Here is a 24,046-nt window from a genome sequence, read left to right on the forward strand (position 1 = left end):
CACTTTGCAGCACACTGACTACATAACAAGTTCTTAATCACTCAGTCTTTCCTTAATCTGCAAGAATGAAAAACAACTGATAAAAGTATTGAAATTTCATGTCAGGTTAAAGGTTTAAGCCAGTAATCACTTTTTTTTTAGAAAGAAAAAGTATTTCAAAGTAAGTCAAATTCAACAAGATTGGGTTTAAAGACCTAACTAAAGCGTGAGTTGAACAGAAAAGCTCCGTAGACTGTTTCTTTCTCAAAAACTATAGAGTGTTACCTGTGCAGATATGCCAGTCAGAAGCAACCACTTCTGCTTTGCATCTGTGCGGTAATTGATGATCTGGCATCCTGCGAGGCTAGAATGACGATCAAACATTTTCACTGGCTGAGACTCTCCTTCCATACTCCAATGATAAACTGCATTATCCGTAACAAGAGCAACCGTATTCAAAGAAATCCATTTCCAGAAGGTGACATCATCAGTCATGGTATGGGCCTTCATTTTACTTTTCATTTCAATGTTAAATATCTGAAGAGTTTTTCCAGCTAAATACAGAATTAAGAAATAATGAAAAAAAAAGAAAAGTTCAAAATGAATTAATACCTATCTAGACTGGCCTTTAAGTTCCAAATAATGTGGTTTGATCCTGAGACTAGTAAGCAGCTACAGGAGTCACACAGCTAGAGAGATACAGCCACTGAAAAGGTACCAGCTGAGACCAAGCAAACCAATCTACACCTACAATCTTAAGCAAAACTCTATTACAACTAATGAGCACACATCTGCAATACTGTAAACATAGACTTCTATAGGATTCTGTATCCCAAATGAAAATGAGACAAAGAAGCAGTTTTCTTATTGATTTAAAAAAAAAAAAAACTGTAACTTTCATTACGTACTTAGTTCACACATAAACTAAGATAGCTGTATATATATAAGACAAAGCAAATCTAATAGAAACACAAGGAGAAGATCCACTTTTTAAAATGCAGTCATCTCTCACCCAACTCAATTTTGTGGAAACTGCGTTTTGAAAAGAAGTTGTACTTCAACTTTGGTAGGTCACCACAGTGCATGCTACATTTAACTGGTCTAAGATACAAAGGGAAAGCAAAAGTGCTGGAGAAAGGAGAGGGAGACAAGGAAGAGGACGCTTTCGAATGCTGTTAATATACTGGAAGTGAGAACAAAATTCAAACTTCATCCAGTTGAGACAGCAAGCATTTAGTAAAAGAAGGTGAAATCTGCCTTGAAGGTTAACAGTCCAGAGTCAGAGGCAAAGGCTCGCACTTGTCATTTGAAATCTATCACAGTGGGAAAGGGGATTTCACTGATATCACAGAGGTCAAAGCCCACAGCTATGACTGGGCTATGGAGATTAAACTAAGGACAACTCCATCCCTGAGCCAGAGAAACTGGCTCCTAAAGGACAAAAGCTGTCAGAGAGGGGACAGGGCAGGTGGGAAATCCTAAGACAAAGCCTGAGAGCTTTGTACCACAACCACTCTTACTACATAACAAAGCCTTCTTCTATAAGACAACGCATGTGACTCCCGTCCCACACAGGTTATAACCCACAACCAGACTCGAGAAATTGTGAAAGTTACAGTCCTGTTTATAAAAAGAAGGCATGAAGTTTAAACTGGCTTCAGAGGGAAGCAGAATTTTTCAAGGCTTTGCTTTTCTTTGCTACATCTGTCAGCCTCTAGATAACTAGACTTCTATTCTGTTTTTACATGGAAGGGGCTGGAGTATGCATAGGTGTATGGGTCTGGGAAGAAAACAAGGGATGACAACTATGATGTAGACAGAGAGACACAAAGTATAACACTATTTTACGATGCTATAAAAATTTTCAGTTATTCTTTTTATAGAACAGGACAATGACTAACACAATCTAATTTAAGGTAACTCACCATCTGCACACATAAGAAAGCATTAAGAAATGTGATAAGATAACAGTAACATTAAAAATAGAAAAGAAGTTGGCAAAATTTAACTGATGGCCTTTAAAAAGAGAAGTGTGATGGATATTAATTATTTAAGGAAGCTGAAGGACATTTTAATACTTTAAAATGTAAGGTACTTTTAAATAGAAGCAAAATGTATATTGTCACAAATATCTGGTCCCAGGTAAATGGTGCAATATCCTTCCTGAGGTGAGATCAACTTTTGCCCAACATTCTTATGATTTGTTGAGTAGGCTATTCCTTCCAATACATATGTATAAGCTCCCAACCTGCCCACATTTATTTCCTAGCCAATAAGACACCCCAAAACATTTCAAAACCTGTATCATGAAACCAGAAAGTTACGGTTTCTAACCTTTGACTTTCTACAAATCTTTTTCCCCCCAGGTGTTTGCGATACATTATGACTCTTATGTTAATGTTCAAGAATAAAATCTATTCAAAGATCCCAAATCCAGGTCTGTGAAATGCTCAGCAGGCAACAGCATTTGCTGCCAAGCCTACCCCAGGATCCACATGGTAGAAGCAGAGAACAGACTTCCCTAGGTTGTCCTCTGACCTTTACACGTAAGCTCTCACTCATAAACACACAAAATAAACAAGAAAAATGTTCTAAAAAGAATTCTAAAAAACTCCCCAGAGCCAAAAAAAACTCTCAATACTTGTAGACCTGAGTATTTCTTTTGTTTGTTTTTTGGATTTTTGAGACAGGGTTTCTGTTTTAGCCCTGGATAGCCTGGAACTCACTCTGTAGACCAGGCTGGCCTGAAACTCAGAGATCCACCTGCCTCTGCCTCCCTGAGTGCTGGTATTAAAGGTGTGCACTGCCACCACCACTCAGCTTAGACCTGAGCATTTCTAATCAGAGTTATTTTAAGATGTATTACTAAAGATTAAATGGGCTGGGCATGGTGGTGCGTGGCTCTGATCCCAGCGCTAGGGAGACAGAGGCAAGTGGAAATCTGTCAAGTTCCAGGACAGCCAGGGCTACAAAACAGACAGATCATATCTCACCCAAACAAACTAAAAAACAACCAAAATAAGGGCCCAAACAAGAGTTTAAATGAAGAAAAGATTGGTTAAAATTTCAGCACCAGTCAGACATGGTGGCACATGCCTTTAATCCCAGCACTCAGAGGACAGAGGCAGGGGGATCTCTGTGAGTTCTGTGAATCCAGCCTGGTCTGCAAAGCCAGTCCAGAAGAAGCAGGGTCCAGGACACAGAGAACCCCTGTCTCGGGGAAGTGGGGGGGACACATCTAAAAACTCATCCACACTTTTATAAATTGCTGGGAAACTGAAATCTTTTTCTTATTATCAAGGAAAACAAGAGCTGATATATAGCTCAGTGTTAATCATTTGCATGCCCGCCTAATGTGTGTAAAGCATTTGGTGCAATCCCTAATTAAAGCAAAAAGGAAAAGGAGGCAGAGTTTGAAATGCCATTTTGAGGGTCCAGTAGTTTGGTACCTAGTTTTCTTAGTAACTTCTTTTATATCTTCATTCTAAAGGAACAGAAAACAGGTTCTCAGATGATATGAGGTTGTTTAACTCTAGTTTGATAAACAGTACTGTTCCCTGTGGAAATAAGTTATTTTGGCCTTGTTGCCCCCACCTATGATCTCAGCTACTCAAGAGACTTAGGCAAGAGGATTCCAAGTTCAAAGCCAGAGCAAGACTCAACTATAATAACCAACAAACAAACCAGTGTGTTTGGTATTCACTTATTCTTTCTCCCACCACTCTCTAACCAGTGTAAATTCAAGCCATTTTTAGAGCTTGATGATCTAAACTAAAAGAAGCTTTAAGCATAAAAAGGCACAGAATGGAGAAAATGATTATCACAAAAAACTCTGAAATGTTTAGGTCCTAATACTGTTATGACTTATTACAGAATATTACTTTTATTCCCACATGTAGAAATGCTTTTAGCCTTTTATCAGTCATAAATTTAAATGTATTTATCCTAAAACTGAAAATTATTACAAGTATATATATTCTAAGACACTTCAGAGAAACAGCATGTAAAAGCTGTGAACAGTAATTCAAGTTCAGAATTAATCTCAATTTTGCAATTCTAATTAAGTTTACTCAACACACTAAGAGAAAAAGTACAAACCAATAACTTCATTTGCATAAAATACACATAAGAATTTCAAGAAAAACATCCACAATCTTTTCTACCTTTCAGTGCAATCACTTTGCTGGCAGGATTCATGATGGCACTGTCTGCTGAGATGGGTCTTCGAATTGGATTACTTGGATCATTCATGTCAATGATTACCACCTGGGCCTGCTCTCCTACTTTCTCTCTAATGCAGATGAATTTGTCTGACTCCATAGTCAAGGTACTGAAGCCAATGTTCGCTGGGTTGATACCCAGGTTCTGGAGCTGAAAAAAAACAAAAACAAAAACAAAACATAGACCATGTTACCAAATCTGTAAGTAAAGTTTGACATTCATATATTATCATCATTATAAATCCTAATTTAACCATCAATGCAAGCCCAACAGTGACAACAATGAAAAAGTAATGGATCTTTTTCATCTTCTTAAAAAATGTGGCATTCAACTGCCATAGTACAACTTCACATCACAACTAAAGAGGTCAGAAATAAAGCTAAGGAAAGAACTACTTCCGAGTGCTAGTATTTAAGGGTTAAGATCATCATGCTTCTTGGTGAATTTTGAGATCTTTGAACTGTTGAACTAACATCTAGCATAATTATTTATCCACTGCATTAAACTTCAGAGTTCTGTAGTTTAAGGTAAACTAGTATTTTTAAAAGCTAAACCAGTACTTTTAAAAGCAGTAAAAGATTTAAAAGATCTGAAGAAACAGACGAGCCTGAGCAATGTTCCACTCCTGTGCAGGATCAAAGCAAGCTCTACAGGAGGGGCTTTGTCAGCAGCCTCCACAGCTAGGCAGGATCTTCAAAAGAGCCAGTTTACAGAATTCTCTCCAGGAGAAGCAGATGCTAATCACAGGGGTGTACAAATACTTAAAAAATATCATTGAGAGTACAGACTAGGAGAGACTCAAGCCTTGAGCAGGGAATAAAGATCATAAAGAGAGGTAAGAAAGAATTGACTGCTTGACAAGCTAAGGTTACCGCATAAGAATCCTGAACTTGAGCTGGGTGTGTTGGCACACACTTTTAATCCTGGCGCTCAGGAAGGCAGAGGCAGGCAGATCTCTGTGAGTTTGAGGCCAGCCTGGTCTACAAAGTGAGACCAGGACAGCCAAGGCTACACAGAGAAATCCTGAGGTTTGCAGGGGGTGCTGTGAATTTACATTATAGGTAGAAAGAGCTACTTAAAAAGTGTAACAGCTGGCATGTAGCACATGCCTTTAATCCAAGCAGACACAGGAGATCTTGAATCTGAGGCTAGCCTAACCTACAGAGAGAGTTTCAGGATACCAGGGTTCCACAGAGAAACTGTCTCTAAAAACCAAAAAAAGAAAGAAAAAATAAAACTTTTGCTCTGTATAAATAGCAGGTACTACGGTATTTGCTCAATAAACAGTGGCTCTATAGATGGCAAATGTCTGAAAACAAACTAAGTGAGCGAGAACAGAAGGCAGCTGTTGTAGAAAGATCTCTACTCAAATGGGTCACTAATTCTCTGGGTTATTAAATCCTTCTATAAGAGATTGCCTGAAGGCCTGGCTCTACTAGCCTTGGCCAGAGCATTCCCTTCATGATAGTAAATTCTCATATTGTAAACTGAGAAAAGCCCTTGTCCCCAGTTATGCAGTTTCTCTTCACTGCACTGGCTGGGCAATGTCAGCTGTCTCTTACAGAATTCTTATGTCAAAGTCTTTTGTTACAAACAAACAGGTCAGGAGATGAATGCGGTTCAAAAGGAGATCAAGAGACTCTTTTACTTTCACTTCCCTTTAATCCCTCAAATACTATAGTTGTAACCAGTAATAAAATGTAGTGATAACTCAGACATAGCACCCCAGGGCAAAGAGCCAACCAACTATCTAACCATTAATACACACATGGCATTAAAGTACAACATTAACGAGCTTTACACGCTCAAGACATGCTGCAATGCAAGGTAAATACACAAGCTATAAACAGGTTAACTTATAACAAATGCGGTAAGACATATAAGTTGATTATTGCTTTTTTTTTTTTTACAGTAACTTTTTTATCTACTTTTAACTTCAGAACTGGAAAAAAGATGAATGGAAGTTATCCCCAAATGTACAGATGAAACAGGAGTAGGATTCAGAGAGGAAGAATCCTACTCCTGTTTTTTATCTTTTCCTTAGATAAAGTAAATAATCCATCTTGTTTCCGAGGAGGACTACACATCTGTTTTTTAAACTACAGGATCATTAGTTTCCTTCTTAGTAGTTGCAAAAAGTATATTAATGGCTCAGAGTTCACATAGCTATACATATAAACACAGGAAAATAGCTTCTGAGTCACTCCACAAGAACTATATGACTCTATCTACCCCAAGCCTTCACCTACTGTACTTTTGAATTTCAGGTATCACTGTTTCATTTCTTTAGTATCTGAAAAATGTAGACTTATACAAAAGTGTTAAGTCAAAGAGCAAAATTAAAAACAAAGTAATATAAAGAGCAGGACACAGTGACTGACACCTGCAATGCTGCACACAGGGGGGAGGCAGAAGGATTACCAGTTTAACCAGCCTGGAATACAGAAACCCTGTCTCAAAAAAAGCAACCAAGGGGCTGGAGACATGGCTCTGCATTAAGAGAGCTGACCGTTCGTTCTTCCCAGCACCCTCCTGTGCTCGCAACTACCTGCCAACTCCCGTTCCAGCAGGATCCAAGCCTCTCCTAGCTTCTGTGGGCAGCAAAAGTGCAGGTGGTACACACATACATGCAGATCAACATCCACACACATCATACTCTTTTCAAGAATAAAAAAAAATGATGCCAAATGGTGGTGGCACAGCCTTTAATCCCAGAATTCAGGAAGCAGAGGCAGGTGGATCTCTGAGGTCGAGGCCAGCCTGGTCTAGAGTGAGTTCCAGGACAGCCAGGGCTACATCGGCAATCCTGTCTTGAAAAAAAAAAAAAAAAAAAAAAAAAAAGAAAGAAAGAAAAAAGAAAAAGAGTAGCAGTAAGCAAAGTGTAAACAGCACTATCTTCACCTTCAGAGTGTTTTACTTGTAGAAAGAAAGAAAAAAAAAAAACAATGAAGATTTGGTTTTAAAAGAATTGAGTTGCTTACAACCTATATAATCCTATACTATATTCCTTTCCCATTAAACACACCATACCAAGATAATTAGGCATTCAAACCTTCTGTTTTCCTATCAATAATGTACTGAAACTTTTCAAGATATTCCAGGTGAAACAGACATCCTTTATTTAAAATGTGAAAAAACAAACAAACAAACAAACAAACAAATCAGGGCTAGATGTGGTAGTGCATGTCTTAAATCCCAGCACTTGGAAGATAAGAGTCAGAGATCTCTAAGTTTCAGGCCATCCTAGACAAGAAAAAAAAAAAACTAGGAAAGGAATGGGGAAAGAGGAAAGCAAAGGAAAAAGGAACAAATTGGAAAGGAAGGGAAGAATGCAAAAAAAAAAAAAAAAAAGAAAGAAATGTGTAGTCAGGTTGAGAATGACATCCTCATAGAGTAGTCAAAGCTCAGTCAGTATAGTAAGTCTAGACTCATGAAGCACAGGAAAGTCATTTTGTAAAAACAGGAGGACACTAGAAATGGGAAATCCATTATAAACTGAAGAATGAGTCACATAACTAAATAGTTTAAGGATAATGCTGAAAGGACTTGAAAACACTCAAAGTGGCTGGGTTTAGTAGTTTCTACCTGTAATCCTACTTACTTACAAGATGAAGCAGAAAGATCCTAAGTATAAGGCCAACCTGGGCTATGTCACACAACTCTTTGAGACAGACAAAGAACAAGAGAGTAAGCATGAGCGAGTAGTCATTAGACAGTATGAGAGTGTATGTGTATGTAGGCAAGTGAACTAAAATGATTAAATAGACTTAAAACATATTTAAACAATGGTCATTTGTACAACCAAGCAAGAAACTGCTCTTTCCTAGAAAGTCTTTCCTGGATGTTAGCAAAAGACAGGAACTTCAAGGGCCTATTAGCAGAAAGGTGCACTTGCCTTCACCTCCACAACAAAGGTTGGCAAGTTCTTTTCCCTTCCTGGTATCCTGAAGCAAATGCCAAGATTACTCACCAATTCTGCTCCTATTTTCCTGTAATATAGGCAAACAGAAGAATACCGTAACAGTAGTGAATAGGGCCAGCCACCATTAACTCTAGTTTTGGCCTAGATGCAGCCATAGAGTTAAGAACACATAAAAGGTTCCCATACTATATAACTATGTTTATAACATTTATACAGATCAAATCTTTCAAATGCAGAAATACTTTTAATGTTTTTATTTTCAAAACAGCCAGAAAATATTCTTAAGTCAACTATACGGCTGTGATGATAAATGATCTTTGCCAGAGAAACTGATGGATCCAGAAGGCACAAGTCTACAAACACAACCTTGAGTCACATGAAACCTTGAGTCTATGAGCCGGTGGGGGGACATCATTTGACTTGTTAGCTGACCCTGTGGGTGGCACCATTCCCTACGCATGGCACCCTGACCTGTTCGTAAGAACAAAGGACGCTGGAAGAGCACAACCAAGTAGTACTATGTGGTCCTTTCTCTGTGACTGTGGCTGAGATGTGAGTTGCTACTCAAGTTCCTGCCTCAGTTTCCCTGCAGTGAACTGTAACTGCATCAGTACTATCCTACCCTTTTCACTCAGGGTGTTTCATCATAGCATCAGAAACGAAATTTAGGAAAGCTTGGAAATTTTAATAGTGAAGGTTTTTGTTTTTTTTTAACTTCAAAGAGCTTTTAACTGTTCTGAGAATTTATAGAGAAAATGAACTTGTATTCACATGCATGTAGTACAGCATTTAAGTGGCAAAAAAAAGAGGTTCATTATATTCCTGTGAAGCCACTCACCCCATCAGTCTCTCACTCAAGCAATTAGGAATATTTTTCCATAGCACAATTAAGCACATAATTCCACTCTCATTTTTTTTAAATTAATATGACAATGAACAAAAGCATACTAATTATCAAATGCTTCTTTCTAACCAACACACGATCTTTGTAACCTGTAATTTGATTTCCAGGGTAGATCTGTTTGCCAAGTGACACTACTTTAGGACCAAAGCTTGAACTTGGCTTACAAAATATAAACAGACCTATCAGTAATCAACCATCTCAAACTGGAATCACCCAGTTATAAACAATATGCAAACCTTTCCCTTATGTATAAGCCAGGCATGGTGGTGCACGCCTTTATTTAGTCCCAGCACTTGGGAGGCAGAGGCAAAAAGATCTCTTGAGTTGAGGTCAGCCTGCTATACAGAATGAGTTCCAGAACAACCAGTGCTACACAGAGAAACTGTCCTGAAAAACCAAAAGAAAAAAGAAATCTGAATCAAAGTAGAGATGGAGGGACTTCAGTCTAAGATTCTGTAACAGCAAAATACAGTATTTCAAATTTTCCATACTCTAGAGAGCAGGCAATTCCTTCATTCAATTACAGTAATTTTAAAATTTTGATTATAAACTTCAAGGAACATCTAAAATTAATTGTTTTACTGGCTTTCTCATAAAGAGCCCAAATATCTGGATATAGCCCTGGCTTTTCCACTAAGTAACCATGGACAACTTAGCATCTATATATTGTTCCTTCCTCTCAAACACTTGGAATGGCAGTACCTATTCTTGGAGTTGTGAGGATTTAATGTGAAAGGCCAATGGCCAACAACATCGGGAGTTTAGTAGACACTATCAGTAACTACACAGAGCAGAACGGTGGGCCCAGCTCAGCCCAACTGTCTGTCATCCCATTTCTTTATCTGCTTTATTCAGCTGTCCATAAGTTGTGGGTGTGAATTTTGTTTCGCTACACTGATAACAGTATCTCACTCAAGATACTGAAATTCTTCACCCTCTCTCTTTGGTTTTTAAGACAACATAGCTATGTAGCCTTAGATGCTCTACAACATACTCTAGATTGTCCTTGAATACACAGTGAGGGACAGTGATCATTCTGCTTCCTGAGGGCAGATTTCAAGCATGAGCCCCCATGTCTTTTCTTTCTTTTTGAGAAAGAAACTGTACTTAAGATTCTAATTCTGATATTTAGTTTGCTTATTAAATTTCAAATAACAGAACCTTCAAAGCCAGGCTACATACTCCTGCTAAATAACCCTATTTAAGCTTTTTAATAGCATACAGAACAGCACTGCTAAAGTTGTCCATCAGTCCATCACAACTAATACATGTTTCCAGTATCTGTGCTGGAAAAGGAAGCAAGTAAAGCTAATGACATTCAAGTAGACAATTAGAGTAAATTTCATAATTTAAAAATAAAGCTCAGGTGGCATCAAAAATTAATTGCTGGATTCCGCATAAAGCATCCAAATGTCTAGATGCGGCCCAAGTGTTTCCAGTAAAATAACCACGGACAAGTTAGTATCTGTTTATTGTTTCATCTTAAACATCTGGAATGACAGCATCTACTCTCAAGAGTTGTAAAGATTTAATGTGAATGCTAACAATAATGTTAAAACATGAGGTTAGTTTCAAAAGCTTCTTTCACCCTAAAACAGAGGAAAGGAAACTTGTGATGCAGAAAACCCAGCTACAACTTTCATCAAGTCGTATCACACACACACACACACACACACACACACACACACAATGAGTCAAACTGACTGTATATGCTTACGATCACTTTATAAAGACACCCTGCCCAAATTAGACAACCCAAATCATCACTACAACCCATCTGATGGCCCACACAAAGCTACAGAACCACGCCTTTCCAAAAATGCCTTGAAATACAGCACATTCTAAATTTTAAAAACTTAAACATATAGGACTTCTCATTGCAACTCAACCTGTTGTCTGAGTTACCTTTTGGTACAGTCAACATCACTGGACATCTGATTAAATTTGAGCAAGACCTAAGATAACCACTTTTTGTAAAGTCACAACTTTCTAATAACTATAGCCTGGTTTTGAAAGATGTAACTGTAGGTTCATTTTGAAAGATGACCTATTTATTCTCAGTAAATACACACTACAGTTTATATTGAGAAGTATCACACTTGCCAATCACTGTTAAGTAGTTGAGAAGAGAAATACTCAAACAAAAAAGAATACAAGTCAAGTAAAATACAATGATAACAGGCTCGTGAAAAGGGTCCAGTTTGTTACTGCAGCCCCAGGAGGCTAAGGCAGGAGAATCACAAGCTTACTGCTGAAAGTTTCCAACAGAAAATGCCTCCCTCCCCAACAGCAGCTAACATTTGAGGAGTATGGATAAAACCTGGCCTGGACATTCTCTGTTCTATTCTTTCACCTTTGTTCTAAACCGAAATCCATACAAAAATGTTTTTTTAAAAAACTTTAGACAAACTGAAAGCAACACAAAGATCTGGCTGAGATCATGATTTAAACAAACCAAACACCAGTTCACAACACACATTTGGACTGTTTTGCAGATATTCAGTTGTTAAGTATTAGTGGCTATAAAAATATTTTAATTATAAAATGTTCTTATTTTCTAAAGACGCATCCTCAAGTATTTAGAGGTGAAATACCATAGAAATTTGAATCCCTGTAAAATGCTGAAGCAAAATTAAAAGACAAACAGGACAAAATGCTATGAAGATCTATCCAGACAGTGGGCTGGAGACGTAGCTCAGCTGGTGGAGGACTGGCCCATGCATCCAGCCAGTCCCCATGGAGCGAGAGTACGGGAGGTGACGAGGCACCCAACACGGGTACTGGAAATCACAATGAAGCCCAAGGGCAGCGCACATTCTTAACTGCTGAGCCATCTCTCCAGCACCCAGGTTTTTTTGTCGCTGTTTTGTTTTTTAAACTAAAAAGGGAGCTGGGGAATGGCATGGTGATGAAAACCTGAATTCTTGCACTTGGGAGATAGAGCTTTGGAGACAGAGGCAGGCAGATCTCCTTGATTTTGAGACCAGCTAGAGTTATATAGTGAGGCCCTGTCTTTAAAATACAAAACCAAAAAAAGAAAAAAAAAAAGTTACTGATTTAACATATACCAAGCAGTAAGATCACACACAGACACTGTATTTTGGAGAGTTCTGTCCTTCCAGTTACCAAGCTCTAGGACTACAGCTTGTTAGATAGACTGCTGTAAATATCATTCTACCATTTCCTAAGTAAGCTTCGCTGGGACAACTCTTTGTTCTTATTTTCCTGAAAAGAACAGGTAACCTTGACAAACCAAGGATCCAGGAAACTCGGAGCTAAGTCAGCATCAAAATATGTAGTGAGCAAACTGTGAAAATATTGCTAAAGGACCACATGAACCATAAATACACACAATCTGGTAATACACGTTTACGAAATGCTAACAGAAGACACACAATCAAATAAAACCACACTACTGTCATGTAATAAGATAATTCCCCCACTAATACAATGTCTCAATCTCTGCCATCACTTGCAACTATATTTGTGTCCACTGAATAATGAATGGGTTCTGCTTCATCCATCCAGCAGTTATGACATCTGATCAGACAGGAAGAAATGAATCACAAGTCATCTTCTCTGTAAGGACACCTAAGGAGGATATGTCCCACGAAATGCTTGATAAACTTGGAGCAGAGCTCTTTAGGAGCTACATCAGCTGAAAACTGAAATCCATTAAAGCTTGCATTTCTGACAGCATTACTTAAGACTTACGTTTCACAATTAGTGCTTGGCACCACACTTTCCAGATCCTCGTTTCATCTGAAAAGTGACAGTGTCAGCAAGTACACACAGCATATATGCATTCAGACAAAAGCTACTTTTTTTTTCAACACTCTATGTACTCTGTTAATTCTTGTAGCACGGCCAGACTTATGAAGGAAAAGCACCAATTTAACAGGTCAGCAGTTTTAAAGACCTGCAGCTATTTTACAATCAATATACCACCATTACTTCCCCAGTATGGGTATTTTTAAGTATGCACTTCAAGATTTAGTTAACTTCTTACCTAGCCTAAGTATTTCATTCAGCCTAATTTGCTCTGCAAACTCTAAACATCCTGTATCTTCTACCAGTACTGAATACACTGGAAAAATGCTGAGCTGTCACTTAACTGAGACTTTTCCTGGAAACTAGAAAGCAGAATGTCAAAAACTGCAGTTGCTGTAGTTTGCAAAAAGTGAAGAAAAATGCTGAGATCACAGCAATCTTTGGTTCGTCCCATCAACAGGATACCAGCCATTGTTTCTGTTGGCTCCACAAATTGCAAACAAATAAAAACACTTTTAACCTTTGCTGACCCCACACTTAAACAGGTTCTTGCGGGCAGTAGTGGTGTACCCCTTTAATCCTATAACTCAGGAGGCAGAAGCAGATGGATCTTTGTAAGTTCAAAGTTCAAGATCAGCCTAGTCTATAGAGCAAGTTGCAGGACAATCAGGACTACACTGAAAAACCTTCTAGAAATAACAAAATAAACATCCAGGTTTGTTTCTACTCCAGGTGAGCCTTCAAAGGAATCACTATCAGGGGAGCTTCTGACTCTCACAGTAAACACAAACTGAATGCAATACAAGCAAAGAATGATCAGCCAGAGACAAGGACTGTAAAGACATTTAGCTGCCTCATACTAGAGTCTCTTGAAGAGCTACAGAATTTTCCCTACTTATAAACTACTACTGACTGGGAATCTTAAAACTCTTAAATGAAAACACTAAATTTTACTCATTCATTTAAAAATCCAGTAATAAGATGAAATAGTTGATCAATTTTAACAAAGCTCCAGGGAATATAGAAGTTTTTATACCTGAAATCTTCAAGATGGAAATGGTATTCCAAGATTATGGCCCTTCTTATATAATAAATGCCAACGTGCAGGCAAAGAACAAAAGGGAGGAGGGCTTATTTTAAGGGCTCAAACTTAGCGCCAACCTAAAGACCCTCAAGAGAGACAGGAATATAGTTCAGTGGCAGTGTGTAGAGATAAGCACAGGGTTCAGTCCCCAGAATCCCACAAATACAACAAAAACTTCACCTGCTGGGCAGACACCGGAGTGCCTTGGTTTGACTATCTAAAACTGCTTTTCTATCTCATATTTCCATGGTACAAAGACTTTTTAGCTAGAGATAGGGCACATTCAGTTCAACCCCAGCAGTCCCACTGCTCCACATACTCATATGAACTTTCTGCCACATGCTAACAGTCCTGTTAAGAAATTGGATATCAGCCAGGTGTGGTGGGGCATGCTTTTAATTCCAGCACTCGGGGAGGCAGAGGCAGGCAGATTGCTGTAGGGCCAGCCTACTCTACAAAGCCAGTAAAGGACAACCAAGGCTACATAGAGAAACCCTGTCTCGAAAAACAAAACAAAAAAATAAAAATAAATACATACATACATACATGAATTGAATATCATGCTGTACTACTCATTTTCTGCTTGGATTACTAATTGATAGCATGACCAACTTACCAGTTTACCAGGTGCTATAAATTACAGAACCAGAATTATTTATTTTACAAATTAGTCACTGAAATATTTTTTGTGGCCCTACGTGCCACAAATTTCAAAATTACATGAATTAAACTGCATTCAAGATAAAGAGTTACTAGCTATGTCAAAATCACTGAACATTAGCATTTCAGGGAGTTCACACAAGATTGTAACTATTAAATAATTTTTGTTTTCAATTAACACCAACTGAGCATCTACTACTTGGCAGCTTGATTTCCCCCCCCCCAGAAAGGATCTCAATTTATAGTCCAGGCTGGCCTAGAGCTTGAGACTCCTGCCTCAGCCTCCCAAGTGCTGGAACTACAAGCAAGAACAATTTTTGTATCTAACTTTTACTTTGTATTAAATTCTAACTTCATCACTAATTATTAGTGAGAAAATTGAGGTTGGAAAAAAATTTTAGGCTTTTATGGACTTTTATTCAAATTGTAGACCATCTTTTCCAAAAAGGGGGAGGGGGATCATCTCAGTAATGCACAAACAGGTTAAAAAAATGAAGAACATGGCCAGGCACGGTGGCACATGCCTGTAGTCCCAGCACTCAGGGACGCAGAGCTCTGTGAGTTCGAGGCCAGCCTGGTCTACAAAGTGAGTCCAGGATAGCCAAGGCTACACAGAGAAACCTGTCTTGAAAAACAGAACAAAAGAACAATAGCAGCAGCAGCAGCAGCAGCAACAATGGGTGTGGTGGTAGATCTTTTGAGTTTAAGACCAGCCTGGTCTACACAGCAAGTTTCAGGCCAGTTAAGGTTATGCAGTGGGAACCTGCCTCAAAAAGAAAAAGATGTATCTTGCTTGTTTGGTCAAAAAGAAGAGATATCTTTAATGCTTATATTAGGTTTTAGTTTACCATAGTAATCTTGTTTCCTTCATGTAAACAAAGTCTGTTTCCACTATCTAAAAATAACTTTTCTTCCATTTATTTTGGTCTCTTTAGTTTCTAAATATGTAACCTTGGCCAGGCAAGGTGGTAAATGCCTGTAATCCTAGGACTCAAGAGACTAACACAGGAAGATGCCAAGTTAGCACAAGGCTGGACTACACAGCTAAATCCCGCCCTCCTGCCCATTAACACAGCAGAAACAAGACAAAACATAACGTATGTTCCATTCATGTAAAATAGCCTCAAATAGAAGTCCTTAGAGACAGAAAGCAGATTACCAGTTGTCAAGGGGCGGAAGACATGAGAGGAAGACAGATTGTTCAACAGGTACAAGTTCCATCTCCGGCAATGAAAATGTTTTGAAACTAGATACACCCAAGTGATGTCACTTTTAAACACTAAGTTGTTCAATTATTTATTTGGAAATAAGGTCTTCCTATCAAATCTTGTCTGACATCATACTCAAATCCTCCTGCCTTAGCCTCCCTAGAACTGAGATACAGGTGAGTGCTGGGTCTTCAAGACTGTGCCACAAACATGGTATAGCATGTTCACATTCATGTTCATGTTAAAATAGCTAATTTAGGTATGTAGATTTTATTTAAAAAAAAAAAAAGCTTATGAAGGCTGGGATGTTAGCTTAGAAATAAAAGCTTATGCTTAACTGGGGCAAGGCCCTCTGGTTTTACTGCCAGCAAGTGAGCACAGATACACACATTCACAAACTAAAGTGTTAGCCTCTTTGACAGTGTAAATTCTTAAAGATTGGGTAGGCTTAATAAATAACTCACTCATTTGACTTTCTTTATACATAGAAAAGTAAACTGTGCTGGAGAGATGATACAGAGAATGGGCACTTCTTGCTCCTCCAGAGAACCAAAGTTAGTATTCTTTCCTGAAAGATTTTTATGGTTAAAATTAAAATAAAAGAAAAATCAAACAAACAACAAACACAAAACCATCTAGTTCACAGTTTAATATGGCCAAATGAAAAATACTGAAGAACTGGGAAAGAGATGGATTTTATAAGCATGTACTCCTTAAGGTTTCTTTTCCCCTGATTAATCATCCGCAAATAATGAAGGTCCACTCAAAGTTGGAGAAGTCTAACCATCTGTAAGCTCTACAAGCTGAGCATGTGTAGTAGTTGCTGGTTTCTCAGATGAGCCAGCTACTCAAAATGAACGAAAGCAACTGCTAACCAGCTTCTACTCTTCATCTACTCTGATTCCCAGTTATTTATCTCAATAAATAAAGATCAACACTGTCATCTCTAAGGGCCCCTCCATATGCATCCATACAGGGCTCTTCCCTTCCCTACTCCAGAAACAGTGTAGGTAAAGAAAATGAGAAACAGGAAACAGTCTGGCAGAACTCCAAGACCTCGGCTTCAATAACTGAGCAGACTGTAGTTTTCTCCATCAACATGCTGTACATGTGCACCTTGAGTAGATAAAAGGACACTTCTCCAAGGCAGTTGGGAAAAATTAACATTTATGTGTACAGAAAGACTAAGGATTATGCCATAAACACAACCTATACTTCAGTCTAACTTCACAGTTGCCAAGAAGTATACCACTAAATGAGGAAGTTGGGACAAGCTAAAATCCTGACATAATCAAATAAAACCCAGACTGGCATTTTCCAGAACTGTATACTACAGTTTAAAATTTCATAGTAGGATAAATTGTGGTTTTAATGAGTTTGGTTCCTGTTCTTTTCAGAAATAACTTGGGGGGGAAAAAGCTTCTTTACCTAACTTAAAACCAACCAAGCAAACAAACAAAAAAACACCTATTAAGTCAGAAGTATTAACCAGAAGTATTAACACTGCATTAGTATAAACTCCAAAACATGAATATACAGTGAAACAGACAACAGTGGCTTCAGAATAGAACACACTCACTTGTCAATAAGGAAAAGACAACAGGAAAGTACCAAAACTTCTACCTTAAAGAGGAATACAGATAATCCTGGTCACAAGTTAACTTGAACCTAATCTTTTGCAGGTATTTTTTTCTCTGAGAACTTGGAGAAACCCCCTTTAAAGGTATCATCTAAATAATTAAGGCAAAGAGGAAAAAAAAAAAACAACAACACATAAAGGTTCATAAAAAAGCTATTATGCCAGACATGGTGGCACATTGCCTGAAATTCCAGCCCATGGGAGGAAGATGAAGAACTGAAGAGCAGTTAGTCTACATATCTAGCAAACTCTATCTCCAAAACAAAACCACCCAAACTAAAATTGCTAGGGCTAAAGAGATGGCTCAGCGTTAAGAACACTAGCTACTCTTCCAGATGACCTGGCTTCCATCCCCAGCATCCATGTGGTGACTTCCAATTGTCTGTAACTCCAGATCCAAGGGATCCAACACCCTCTTCTGGACTCTGCGGACACTGCACTCATTTGATGCATATACCCACATACAGACAAAACATTCAAATGCATAAAAAGACATGTATTAAAGAGCACCTCAATATAGAATAAGAAACAGAGATACGTATTTTTTCTTTTTTTTTTTTTTTGAGACAGGGATTCTCTGTGTAGCCTTAGCTATCCTGAATTCACTTTGTAGACCAGACGGGCCTCAAACTCAGAGATCCACCTGCCTCTGCCTTCTGAGTGCTGGAATTAAATGCACATACCATCACATCTGGTTTGGTATTTTTTAGTTTTATTTATTACAGTGTATGTATGCAGTGTGTGTGTGCGTATCTGTGTGCAAGTATATGCATGCCATAGTAGGTATGTGGAGGTCAAAGGAAAACTTTGTGCACTCAGTCATGCATGGGGTTCAAGTGATTGAACTCCAGTGGCTAGGGTTACACAGCAAAGTGCCTTTAACCAGCTAAGCCATCTCACTGACCTAATTCTAATATATTTTGCAGTTCAAACTATATAAACTACTCACTGAAAAAAAGCACCTTGCCAAACTGAAAATATAAATATTAAAATCTAATCACTTTCTGTGTGGTCCTATAAGTTAGCTGCTGTAATTTCAGCTTTCCCATCTAAAAGAAGGCTAATTCCAACTATCCAGGAAGATGAGTATAAAACACTGAACAGGTTTTTAGTACACAGTAGGTATTCAAGTAGCTATAATAATGAAGTTTGACTTCGCAGATCAAATTTGAGGGCAATAAAGTTTTGACAGTTATTTCTCTTAGAGCATATTTCCCTTACACAAGACACTCAGAGCCCACATTTGACAGGTGCAGTTTGCATTAATACATTCAGGTCCAAGCTCCTGGCCATTTCTTCAAGTTAATAGCATTAACAAGAGTTAATGGGTTGATGAGAGACACCTAGAGTTATGCCTGCCACTTACAAGATAAGCTGATTTCATGTAGTTTTAGCATGGCATATACATAAAATTAACTCATTCCAGTAAAAAGCACTATCAACTATGAACCTATTTCCTTCCTCACTGAGTACATTCACCTTTAATATTTGGGAGGCATAGGCAGGCAGATCTCTGTGAGTTCCAGGACAGCCAGGGCTACAAAGAGAAACCCTAGTGGAGGTGGGAAGGGGGGTGACAAGCTGCAGTCACTGGATGCAAGAAGGCTACAGCAACTTCTGGGTTAGCCTGGTCAATACCGTGAGGCACTGCTTCAAAAAAACCACAACTGTATTATTCATAATCACAACCAAAATCAACACCTCACACTAAACTCTTGAAACATGGTTATTGTGACTCCTGTTACATTAATTCAAATCAAATAACTAATAGTTGGTAACTGAGTCAACTTTTAGAAAACTCAAGTAAGCTGGGCATGGTAGCACTTGCCTTTGATCCTCGCACTAGAGAAACAGAGGCAGGTGGATCTCTGTGAGTTTGATACTCACTAGGTCTACATGAGTTCCAGTCACTTAGGGCTACAAAGTAAGACCCTGTATTAAAAAAATAAACCAAGATAAAAACAGAATAGAAAAACTTAAGTATATAAGCTAATTTTATGCATATTTTGCTTTCTTACAATAAGGCATATGAATACCTACCAAGTACTTCCAATGGAGAAAAGGCCTAGACAGACATGTCTGGATGCAAAATGCCCATTTTGAATAAAATTTCAAATTAAACTAAAATTTCCAAAAATTGTTAAATACCTTATTAGCAAATTTTATACTGATTACATGCTGAAATAGTATTTTGGGTGTAATAAGTTAAGTAAAACATGCATTCCATCTTTATCTTTAATACAACCACCACACAACTTGAATAAAGCCAACAGATGTGGCTCACATTTCTGTTGGTCAGCACTTGTCTCACCGACCCCCAGAGAGGCCTTTTGTTCACTATCACATCACTAATCACACTTTAAACAAGAGGGAAATCTCTTCCCCAGGCCAAAGTCCAACCGGAAACAAAAACAGTAGGAAAACTGTGCGGCTTCTTGCTCTTTAAAAAAAAAAAATTAGACTTCTTTATTTTATGGCATAAGCATTTTGCCTGCATACATGTATGTGAGCCACATGTGTCCCTGGTGTCCTTGGAGGTAAGAAGAGCCCCTGGAAGTGGAGTTACAGGTGACTCTGAGTTGTCATGTGTATGCTGGGAGGCAAACCAGGGTGTTCTACAAGAGGAGCAATCATTCTTGGCCCCGAGGGACATTGCCTGTCACTGTGCAGCATCTGTTAAAGGCAATCACTGCAGCAAGGCATGGTGGCAGGCCTAGAATCCCAGCCCTGAGGAGGCTGAGATGCAAGAGGATTTTGAGTCTGAATCCACCCTGATCAACATTAGCAAGAGACTGTCTCAAAGACAGATGCTCTATGGCCAGGTGTGGTAGTATATGCCTGTAACTCCAGCACTCTGGAGCCAGACCTTCAAGGCCAACCTGGTATACACAGTGAGTTCCAGACCAGACAGGGCTACACAGTTCAGACCCTGCTCAAAAATAAAACAAATAAAAATAAAGAGTATTCCATTCTTTGGAATACTGTTTTTGAACTCCTAAACACAAATCCCATTCTGACTATGGGCCCTGAGGACTACATTGCCTTGAGCCTCACTTCCTTCCACTGTTCATATGAGAGAAAGGGCCAAGGTCTGAAAAATAGCCAACCACATGTTAACACACAGCAGATGATCAAGAGATTGCCGTTCTCTTCACGCTCTAGTCCTCATTTGTCATCACCACGTCCCCAAAGATAGAATCCAGCTGTGATCAGAAACAACTGTCCAACAGCACACTGCCCAGGTTCCTAACCTACAAATCTCACTGCACATTAAAATGAATACTAGAGTTGTACAGACCTTAAGGTAGTCCCCAACCAGGGCACAAGTATCTTCATTAAAACTGACCAAACTCCTCAAAGCTGAGTAAACTAACCTTTAAGAAAATTCTGAAAAAATTGTCTTTAGTTTAGAAACTATTTTCATGGTAGACTAAAGTCAACTTCCAGGTGGTATGTGCTCTTCCAACCTACCTAAGCATATATTACATCAAAGAAAAACATTGCTTTTGGCTTTCTCTTTGAAAACCAAAACCTTAGCAAGAATCCTACTATTCCACTCAGCAACACACTGCCTGCCTGTAAAGGAAGTAGAAGAGGGTCCGATCTGTAAATGAAAAGTAGAAGCATCCACGTGTTCAACAGACTGTGTCAAATGCAAAGACGCTTAACATGTCAAGAACTGAGAATTACAGTCAGTGGGACTTTGTTGTTTTCTTCTTTGAGACAGGGTTTTGCTGGCTGGCATTGAGTTCTGCAGCCTAGAATTTGTTCAGAATCGGCAACTATGACAAAAACTCCTTCATTACAGGAAATATTAAAATTATGTAATGTATTTCCATGCCTTGACAGATCTTCATCTAAAAAAAAAATGCACATAAGGGATATGAAATAGCAAGTTTTACTTGCAACATCCTTATAAAAAGTTTAACTAAATAAATTTTGAGTTTGCTCTTAAGCTTCACAAGTGAACTCTACACTCTCTAGTTCCTCATTTCTAGTTCTTCTCCTAAGTGTTTTAGAAAGTCGTTTTCTAAACAGAATGGCAGAGTCTTGGAAATCAAAGATTTAGGACAGTAACTGAAATAATCCTTATACTGGTGTGATAGAAGAGAGGAGAAAAAAACCTGAGGTCAGGAGCTACATCTTGGAAGAGATTAGTGATTTGGGCTTTTGGTGCAACTGATCTCTATCCACAGCAATGGAATCCTACCAGGCAAGCAAGCACAAGCTAAAGAATAACAGTCCTCCAGGAGAGCAACATCAGAGAGCTTCAAGAATGCTATTTCAAAATACCCAAAATCTTCCTAAATTGAGAAGGAAACAGCTTCAAGTATTCCCAGAAATTGCAACTCACATGCCACACTGGTGTCAAATCTGTTCTTAATTTGTGACTAGTTTGGATTCCAACCTACAGAACCATTCAACAACTCTTGTCTTGTATTTAATAAAATGAAAAACTATTACTCAAACCACCGGCGATCATGTGATCAGCAGCTGTCTTTGCTTCTCTTGTGTATGCTCTCTATACCTGTTTGCAGAAAGCTGTTTCTGGTGAACTTTTGTGTGGGCAAGTGTTAAAGCCAAAGATGGGAGGAGAAAAGACCACCGCCCCAAATCATCATGGCCAAATTTATTAAAGCAAGCAATAAATTAAAGCAAGATTTTCTTATTCGTGTACATGGGCTGCCTCCCACTAAGGCAGGGTAGGAAAGGTCAGCCCATTGTGCAGCAGCATCCAGGAACAATGTCCTCCTATCTCTTTCTATTCTTGACAGAGGAAACTCAAGCAGGTTTGAACTGAGGACAAAAATTAACTTCTCTATCAGCACTGTCACTTGACATTTTTCAGACCTTTATAAAATAGTGATCCTATTGCCAAAATAAGAATTATTTGAAAGTGTATTTAAATCATTTTATGGGCAAAGACCTATCTATTATTTAAATTCCTAAAGGAAAATAATTTTTTTAATGTAAGCAAACATGGTAAAGTCTATAAAGAAATAGGAAATTATTTTACTCAGCTGAATTTCAGTTAGCCCTCTTTATTATCAAACATCCTTTGTGACTCTCAATAGAGAAAAGTAAATCAACTTGCCTTCAGTGATAAACCACTCAATAAGTTACCAATATTTGACCTGGACCATTGCACTTTCCTTTATAAAATTAGCCCTTCAGAAGATGGAGATGAAAGCATGCTTCTTTATGGGAATATTTGGGGGGTTGTAAATTAATATGAATACATTATGGTGTTACAGAGTCAGGACAAGTGAACCAGGAAAATCAGCAGTTCAGAAGACGCTTAGTTCAGCGAAGCCCTCCAGTGGTCACCTGCCTAGGCCAAGCGCTGGCCTGCTGCCAGGTTAGACAACGGTGTACTGACTCCAGGATAAGGTGCAGGGGGGGGGGGCGGGGGGAAGGCCGCCCCAGCCTACCAAAAGAAGCCAGTTACCAATCAACTGCTCTGGGACCGACTCAGAGCAGGAATGCACTTAAATCCAGGCTCTGCTGAATTCCACACAGCCCCGTGAGACGTGCTCCTGCCTTAATCCCACAACTACCTGCTAGATTCCAAAAGATCATAAATAACCTCTAAATAACTCTACCTTTAGAACCAAAGTGAGGCTTAGAGTTACGCCACCCTCGAAGAAATCAAGAAAAAAATGTATATGCGCCTTCCCCTTGGGACCTTGACCCCAGGCACCCTGAGGCCGACACCGCCCCTGGCCGCCCCTCTAGCTTCTTTCTGTTCCTGCAGTGAGTGACCTTCGGTTCCTTACAGGTTCAGGCAAGGCGAGACAGAAGCCAATGCTACCCCAACCCCAAGGTGCCTTTCTCAGTTGTGAACCGCAGAGGGAGGATGAAAAAGGTTGCTCCTCCCCAACCCACCCGCCACACAATTCCTGGGTGCAGACTCGATGTGGAAATGGGAATAGACCAAGGGGAAGGTGACAGCCCTGCTTGGCCCGGGGTTAACAAGAATTCTCGCTCCGGGAGAACGGCGGGAGAATCTCCCCCACCTACCCACTACCCAAATGAATGAACTCAGTAAAATGGGAAGGGGTCTAGTATGCGCAGTTCTTGCAATCCAGGAAACAGAATAAGAGGCCGTCAGACGTCAGGCCTGGCCTCGCCGCCCTTTGCACTCCGATTCGTCATTTCCATTCTAGTCTCCTCTCACTTAACCCTTTAAGCTTGTAAAACAGTGTCCCTTCCTCCATCTATGCCAAATACCGACACCCCCACTCCCCTCCCCTCGAGCCCCTTCGGGCCTGGCCGCTAGCTTCCTCCTTCCCACTACCCTCCAAAAGGCCTCAGCAGCCCTGACCCACACGCACCTGGAGATGCTCCTGAAAACGAATTGGCAGAATCTGGGCCATGGCGCTGTCGGGGGGGTATGGTCTCCTCCTGTCACTGGGGCTGCGGGGCAGTGCCTGCCCGGGCTCTCCAAGGGAGAGGAGGAGAAGGGGAAGGGGGAAGAGGCCGGGCTCAGCAGGATACTCTCCGGGGACGCAGGAAACTGGCAGGCAGACCAAAGAGCTGGGGTCGGGGGCGGAGGCTCCAGGGGCCGGGAGAGCCGCAATGGCGGAACCGGGAGCAGCGCAGACTCCGGAAACGGCTGAGCCCTGCGGAAGGATCCCGGGGCCGAACTCCGCCCAGC

The 24,046-nt window shown here is 39.6% G+C and overlaps 1 protein-coding gene across 2 annotated transcripts in view; it reads right to left on the reverse strand.

Annotated features, from left to right (window-relative positions):
• The window catches only part of Cltc (clathrin heavy chain), a 62,289-nt gene extending 38,243 nt beyond the window's left edge, over positions 1-24,046 (reverse strand). The window contains exons 1-3 of one of the 2 annotated variants that reach the window (XM_055619463.1): positions 23,724-24,046; positions 4,143-4,350; positions 265-533 (exon numbers count right to left, since the gene is read on the reverse strand). In XM_055619463.1, coding sequence (XP_055475438.1) covers positions 265-533; positions 4,143-4,350; positions 23,724-23,765 — 519 coding nt within the window. In that variant the 5' untranslated portion in view covers positions 23,766-24,046. The remainder of the gene's footprint in view (positions 1-264; positions 534-4,142; positions 4,351-23,723) is intronic. The other variant, XM_055619462.1, reaches the window with a different exon arrangement.

The sequence above is a fragment of the Psammomys obesus genome, unplaced genomic scaffold (genome assembly GCF_907164565.1).
Source record: "Psammomys obesus unplaced genomic scaffold, mPsaObe1.curated_primary_1811, whole genome shotgun sequence".
NCBI lineage: Eukaryota > Metazoa > Chordata > Mammalia > Rodentia > Muridae > Psammomys > Psammomys obesus.